General features: G+C 42.2%; 1 protein-coding gene across 1 annotated transcript in view; it reads left to right on the top strand.

Annotated features, from left to right (window-relative positions):
* Nucleotides 1-7,563, top strand: part of LOC106821271 (IDLSRF-like peptide) — a 58,513-nt gene extending 50,950 nt beyond the window's left edge. Inside the window, exons 4-5 of the mRNA XM_014826013.1 lie at nucleotides 5,964-6,116; nucleotides 6,651-7,563. Coding sequence (XP_014681499.1) covers nucleotides 5,964-6,116; nucleotides 6,651-6,850 — 353 coding nt within the window. The 3' untranslated portion in view covers nucleotides 6,851-7,563. The remainder of the gene's footprint in view (nucleotides 1-5,963; nucleotides 6,117-6,650) is intronic.
* The last annotated feature ends 711 nt before the right edge of the window (nucleotides 7,564-8,274 follow it).

Here is an 8,274-nt window from a genome sequence, read left to right as displayed (position 1 = left end):
TGAACAATACTATCTACTACACACACGCGCACACACACACGCACACACACGCGTGCGCACACACACATGCACGCACACACACACGCGCGCATACACACACGCGCACACACACACGCACACACACGCGTGCGCACACACACATGCACGCACACACACACGCGCGCATACACACACGCGCACACACACACGCACACACACGCGTGCGCACACACACATGCACGCACACACACACGCGCGCATACACACACGCGCACACACACACGCACACACACGCGTGCGCACACACACATGCACGCACACACACGCGCGCGCACACACGCACGCGCACACACACACACGCACACACTCACACACACATACAGTACGCAAGCACGCACACACATACAGTACGTGGCATTCTCTTGGCATTCGATCATAAAATCACAACGGGAGGCCAACTACACGCTGTATGTGGAGACCCTTACGGCGATCATTCCGTGGATGTTTGCCATGGACCATTACCATTATGCCAGATAGTTGACAGTGCATGTAATGGACCTTCTGGAACTTCCAAACGATTCCGTGGATATCTATCGTGAATTTGTCAAGGGGAGCTTTGTCACTCAGAAGTCATCACACAAGTTCTCTGCTTTGGCACACGATCAGATACACGAACAGCAGAACGCTATAGTAAAAGGTGATGGTGGAGTCATTGGAATTACCGAAAATGAAGGGGCTCTTAGCCGGTGGATGGTGGCTGGTGCAGAAATAGCCAGAATCCTGAGTGAGTTTGAGGACCAGTTTCAAAGACAGTGGCAAACTGATGTCCGCCACCACGAACAATTGCTTAGTGTCCAGAAATCGTTTGCATCAGATCTCAATAATACAATCAGTTCATTTGAAAAACTGGGAAACCCGTTCGCGGAAGACAGTAAAGACCTGTATGTGCTTGACACCAAAGTCATCATGCCTGATGAAGTGATAGCCACAGTGCGATCCGTGGAGGACACTGGCAAAACACGATATGACAGATTTGTGGAGCAGCGAATCAAGGATCCTTCCGTCAATTTCTATGATACCATTTCAAAGAACAATCTGCCACTGTTCAAATCGAAGCCCAAGAACACACATGGAAAGTCTCAGGCGAAGATTACAAGTATGAAAAGTAATGTGGCGCTGTTCTCACGAATGTACATTTCTTGCCAAGCAAGAGATGGTGATCTTGATACATTCTTTGAACATGAGTGTCATGGGTGGCCACCAGCATTGGCTGAAGATATAAATACAATGCGCCCACCGACCGGAAAAGCTGAACTTTTGCCGTGTTTGGAAGCTTTAGCGCCACGTCCTCATGATATGCCGAAAGAAGTAGTTAGCATTTTCGATGGGGCTGCCTTAGTCCACCAGTTGGAGCCTACGAAGTGCAACAGTGTGGTCAGGACATTTGGTGACTATGCACAGAAACAGTTCCTTCCGTACATTGCCCGAAAGTTAAACGAGGAGTCTGTTATGCGTGTTGATCTAGTGTGAAACACCTACAGAACGGACAGTCTCAAGGGAAGCACCAGGCTTGGTCGTGGCACTGGCATACCACTCCATGTGACTGAACAGACATCCGTACCACGAAACTGGAGCAGCTTGCTTCGTGTAGATTCTAACAAAAATACACTATTCAGTTTCCTTGCAGATGCTCTGCAAACGATGGCTGTTCCAGAAAGGAAAATACTTCTAACAACCAATGAAGAAGAGGTTAAATCAAAGCCCTATTCTGATGTTTCTCAAATTGAACCATGTACGCATGAAGAGGCTGATTCACGCATGTTGCTACATGCTTGGCATGCATATCAGCGGGGGCACAGAAGTATAGTAATTCATGCAACGGACACGAATGTGGTTGTGTTGGCGATCGCGATGGCAAGCGTTATGGACAGCTGTGCAATGTGGTTGGCATTTGGACATGGAAACAATTTCAGGCACATTGCTGCTCACACTATTGCGACTCACATTGGCCCTGAACGCTCATGGTGCCTTTTGTTCCTGCACGCTGTTTCCGGATGCGATACTGTTTCTGCCATATCTGGGATTGGCAAAAGGACCGCGTGGAACATATGATATTCCATGCCTAACTTGAAGGAGGTCTTCAATCATCTCTCACATGCACCAGCTGAAGTAACAAATGATGACATGAACAACATAGAGAGGTTCTTCGTTGTTCTGTACAGTAGAACTTCGCCTCTGAAGAAAGTGAACAAAGCACGGAAGCAGCTGTTTGCTCAGGGAAATCGGCAATTGGAAAACATTCCACCGACAAAAGAGTCACTGCGTCAACATGTGAAGAGGGCAGTCTTTCAGGCTGGTCACATCTGGGGACAGTCTCAAATTGCAAACCCAGAGCTGCCTTCACCTGCAGATTGGGGATGGGCAAAAAATGCTGATGATGGCTGGCGTCCATTTTGGACAATAATGGCAGAGGCGTCAAAGGGGTGCCAATAGCTGATCAAGTGCAAATGTAAGAAACGGTGTGCTGGAAATTGCAAATGTTCCGTGGCTAAGCTACCATGCACAGAACTGTGTTTTTGCTCCGGACAATGCTTCCCAGATGAGCAACAGGAGAAGTAAAATGGATGGAAAACGTCTTGCGGCATGTTACAGCTTTCAATTGGTGAGGAAGCCTATTTTGGAATAGGCTTTTTGCTCTATTAAACAATTGAACTCGGCATATAAAAAATTCCTTGAGTTTCAAGTTTCAGTGCCTTACGTGATTTAGAACCTAAGATTTTCAGCATTTTGTCATGTCGGCCATACTAGAATTTAAGATGGCTGCCATATGGTTTGTCAAACATGTCAAATCAATCCATTATTAAACTCAGCATGGCAAAATGCTCTTGTGTACCAAATTTCAGCACCGCAGGTCATTTAGAACCCAAGATAGTAATGTTCAATGTTTCGTCATGTCGGCCATACTGGAATTCAAAATGGCTGCCATATGGTTTGTCAGACATGTCAAATCAATCCATTATTGAACTCAGCATGGCAAAATGCTCTTGTGTACCAAATATAAGCGCCACATGTCATTTAGAACCCAAGATAGTAATGTTCAATTTTTCTTCATGGTGGCCATATTGGAATTCAAAATGGCTGCCATATGGTTTGTCAGACATTTTAAATTAATTCATTATTAAACCCTGCATGTCGAAATGCTCTTGTGTATCAAATATAAGCGCCACATGTCATTTAGAACCCAAGATAGTAATATTCAATGTTTCGTTATCGCGGCCATATTGGAATTCAAGATGGCGGCCGATTTAGTGGTCAGACCTCTTGAATCCGGCAATTTTCGGACTCAGCATGTCAAAATACCCCTGTATGCAAAATTTCCCACTTTCTGCCGGATGTGAACATTTCGACCTATTTTTGTTACATATCTGCCCCATTATTAATTCTTGCGCAACTCGCGCTTTAGCTTTTTATCCACCTATCATTAGCCTCGTTCACACGAGACCTCGTATTTATGAAATACGGTATTTGCGAAATACCGAATCTGAGACAAATACGCGGCCGAGCGTTCACACGCTGATTCGCGGCTCCAGAAATACGGTATTTGCGAGCTGCAAGCTGCTTTAAACAATTAAGCGAACAATGCGAAATAAACAATGCAATGCGCACCAACTGCCGATATATTCCTTTGAAAAACTACATGGGCTGTAGTTTGGACCATTTCATTGGCATGGCATTGTAACTATATCAATAAATAAATAAAAATAATATTATTATTATTGTTATTATTATTATAATAAAGGAGACCGAATCTGCAGCGAGCGCCTCACGGCACATCCACTCTTAGAAGCTCTTTGTACACAGGCTTTTTATGTGATGCGTTGCTAAGCTGAATTCGGCTTCGTATATTCGTGTGCGATGTTGCCTTTTACGTCTTTTAAGCGTTTTTAATGCTTATAGAAAAACTGCGCACGTCGCCGCCATGGCGCATCAATTTCTTCAGGAGTTCATGCAGTAAAGCGGTTGTGTGTGTACGGTCCTTGCTCGTGCACGAACGCAGGGTCTAATAGACAACCGTATATTTATATACTGTGTACTATATACCTATACAGTGTACTACCCCCACACGTCATTTAGCAACAAGCATACAAGTTAGCCACCGGGTGGCGCCGCGACGATGAATTGAAGAAAAGTAAACTTACTCGCGCTGTTTTTTTCCTCTCCCGTGACAGCAAATCACCTTAAGGCGTTACGCGAGAACTATGAGGTATTCTCTTCTAGAGCTGCCTCGCTTCTCGCGTGCCATGGTTTACGTACGCACCACTCGCTTAGCGAATCCGTTTGGGATTAAACAGTCAGGTATTACTGCGTGCAAATGTACAACCGAACGCACTCGCGAGAATCATCGTGGGTGCATGCTCCTCGCCTTCACCTATTATACAGACGTCACTATATACCGAACAGCGCCGGAATTGCAGCAAGCGTCTCTAATAATATACCGTGCGTCGCTGCTGAAATGCCGATGCGACGGTTTTTCAAGTTTCTTATTAATTAACACTAATCAGGCGCATGATAGAGCCTAATTGCGTTTTATGCTGTTTCCGTTGTTTCTGAAAAATGTTTTTTCCGTTGTATCTTTGCGTTATATGAGAACATAGAGATGGGAAGGCGATGGGTAGATCGAGAGAGAGAGAGCGCGCGTTATATTATGCGTGTCTGTCATCCAGGATGTACGTGAATATACACTCATGATAACTAAGTGTAACTAGATTTGTTATCTGGTGTGCGGATTGACGCGATGTACTCGGTGCTGGATAATCAAAAGCATTTCATATCGAGTCCGGAAATGTAATAGCTCGTAATTAATTGAGCTAAGCAAATGTGAAAAGGAAGGCCGAATATTCCCAATACTGTTTTAGTCGAAACTTTTGAAAACTTGACTGAATAAATGACTGAAATAAACTATTTGCCAGGGAATCGCCTTTATTCCACATATTTTTACGGTAACGAAGCGATTTTCCGTCCGAGATTAGATATATCTATACGAGTATCGACTCGACGAAAAATTAAATAAAGCGTAATTTATGCACGCGGGTACCGCACCTCATATACATACCACCTTTGTTATCCAGCTAGAACATCGTAATATATCCGCATCATCAATCTCTAAGTGATAATATACAATGCTAATTATCCGAGAAAGTCATTAAAATTTATGAGTCGGGGTCAACTGTTGCGCCCTAACGGAAATAATTTCTGAGGGGCTTTATTCACAATAATTTATTTATACGGGAAGAATGTACACTCGAACCTCACAAACGTGATTTCGTGCTACTGCTGGTGTGGTTGCCGGCACGGCGCACACTACCAGCCAATACGAAACCGGCCGTTAGTTACTTCTCGCCAATTTGGACAGGGCAGTTTCATACGAATATTGCTTCAAAGGAATAATAAATCATGACGTCTATTACAAATTTCGTCAGGGGAATACTGTCGTGGTAATGAAACTGACCTAGAGAGCTCCTTGCCATACCCGATAGCCATAGCTGCTCCTTTGGTAGCCAAGCCCGTCGGCAACTGATTTCCATATGGGGTGCGGTTGGTCTCCGCTGCTAAATCTAACAGCAAATATGGAAACTCAATTACGACACAAATCTTAAAATTACAGCGCTGCGTTTCAACAGTGTTATCAGAAATTTGCTTATTGTTCATGTTTGTTCTGCCCGCGGTCAGTTCTTCGGCTTTGCATTCCTTGCGTTGCGTATATATATATGCTATAATTACACGTTACGAGAGCAGATATTATATCGAAAGTACGTATTTACTCGCAAAGCATGAGATTGATCTCGTGCCGTCTATACATGTGCAAGATATCAGAGAGTTTATTATATAACTGGGTCCATACGTTAGCTGTAGTTATGGCCTGGTGGTTGGTTATTAGCCTGCTATGATTCTTATCATAATAAAAGTACGATCTCCATTTACAGCGCTGCGCCCTCCAGTGGACGAAATTGTGGATTTCCTCAGACATTTGGTTCAGCAAAATGGCATCGAGTTCCTTACAAAGCTGTTCGGGGAGAAGGCAGAGGTTGCGTTGGAGGCACATGGCGGAGTCGAAAAGGTGGCCGTAGCACTGTCAGGTGAGCATAACGTCTACAATACTACCTAAAATATTGTCGCAATAAATACATCAAATCTTATTAAAATTATCTATCTTAATTGCGGTAGGCATATATTATATATATATATGTATATATATATATATATATATATATATATTATTTTTTTTTTTTTATTTTTTATATATATATATATATATATATATATATATATATATATGCCTGGAGAGTTCAAGCATAAAAGGAAGTAGTTTCAAAAACGTTAAATTCAAGCACGTTTACTATTTCATGTAACAATAAGCAGACATAATGTTGCTCAGAGGATTTATCTCCCTATTTCATTACTATGCAATAACAAATGAAATTTGCATTCGGTCTCACAGGACATCCTCATGGTGATTGCGACTGCGTTTCATCGCTAATCAGCTTCTACAGCTAATTAACATAGCTCCCATTGCTAATACTACAACGCATTTTGCTTCAAACGGTTGTCGCATTTTTTTTCAAGCGAAAAAAACACGCGAGACATTATCATGCTGTCGCTCTTGTTTCTAGAAAGCAAAACTGCCGAGGACTTTGGTCACGTGATGCACCTCCTGACCTCTGACATACAGCACCTGCGCGAGGTGATGCTGGCCGTGGAGAATGGAAATACGAAACTCTTGCTCGAGATGGGAATTCAGGCGTCGGCTATCGGCGACGTTAAGTTCTTCCTTGACAAGCTTGTCGAGACGGGATTCTTGAACCGTAGCTAATTTAAAGTCAATGGATCGTGTATCATGAATCTAAATGACGTTGGGGAACTTTGCGAAACCCCGCTAGCCTACGGTTGTTTTGAAATTCCATTTGCGCTGGGGCGGAATGCATCGGATTAATATCAGCTTCGCATTCACGTTGGCTATTGAGCCGGATGGATTACCCGACCCTTCATCACGCCAAATATGTTTAAAGAAGTAATGCCCATTCTATAACATGAGCGAGGTCTGCGACTGTTCCAACTAACGTTTAACGAGAAAGTAAACAATAATAGTCAGCTCCCATTTTCATATTATTAAAATGTCTCTCTCACAGATTGTCTGAAAACGGTAAATCTAATATTTCTATCTGAATCAATGCGGAAACGTTCTACTAAACTATAGTGTTTACGCTAATAGTGGTTATAGCTTTATCAGCATTGCAATGTTATCTATGTCATTCAATGAAATAATCGCGAATATGTAATGTACGCAAAACATTATTTATGTTAGTCTATTTGTATGTAATTCATAGAACTAGACATTATATTATTTTATATTACCACGATTGGGGCTAATATGCATCGTCATTGCCACACTCCGAAATGAGTACACGTCGGGTTTACTATAACACATTCTTCTTCTAACAGTTTTTTGCTCGACCCTCAATGTCATGAATAAATATAATTATTTGATGTGTAATAAAAAGAGCTAATTTTTATCATATCTGAATACTACTAATGTACAGATAGCATTATTCAAAAATGGATGTGAATTTCGTTTTATCGTAATAATTGGTTTCGTGTATCAAATTTAGTATACTTTTGTTCAGCAAAATCTCTGTTTCAAATTTAACATGCTTGTATGCATTTGCTATAATTATACCTCGGGAACAGTTACTCTGACATTCACTTTTCTATTTTATCAACTGGGACAATGGAATTTCATGTGCTTTCACAGCATGACTCATAACTACATATATTCCAGATATATTTATTCATTATCTAATATATATTTGAGTTCGTATGTATGTATCTTCCCTATAGGCGGCCAAACCGCCCAAGCGATCTGGATGCAATTTTCACAGGGTCCTCTCTTATACCCGGAGAGTGTTCGTAGCTGAAAAAAACCTGCCAAACCGTCAAACTCACCGAAAAATCCGTGAAAAACCCCTCAATTCGTGAATCTTCACAATGTCAGCACTGACTGTACAGTGCTGCCACACAGAGAAAAATCGATCACTCATTCATCAGCTGCTGGTATTGTCAGAACCCCTGGAACATAATAGTAATATGGTGTAAATAAGAAAAAGTTATTCTAACAACATGTACGAATGGGTTGCACTTCAAAGCCTCTTGATAAACAATGCAGTCGTAACATTTGAACAGGTTCCTGGTTGTGCTCTGTTTTAGTATCGGTTTCGGTTTCCGTTGGGTTGTGCTGTC

This window comes from Priapulus caudatus, unplaced genomic scaffold, assembly GCF_000485595.1.
Source record: "Priapulus caudatus unplaced genomic scaffold, Priapulus_caudatus-5.0.1 Scaffold66, whole genome shotgun sequence".
NCBI classification, from domain to species: Eukaryota; Metazoa; Priapulida; class Priapulimorpha; order Priapulimorphida; family Priapulidae; genus Priapulus; species Priapulus caudatus.
Note: the sequence above shows the minus strand (reverse complement) of the source record. Positions and strands in the feature narration are given on the sequence as shown.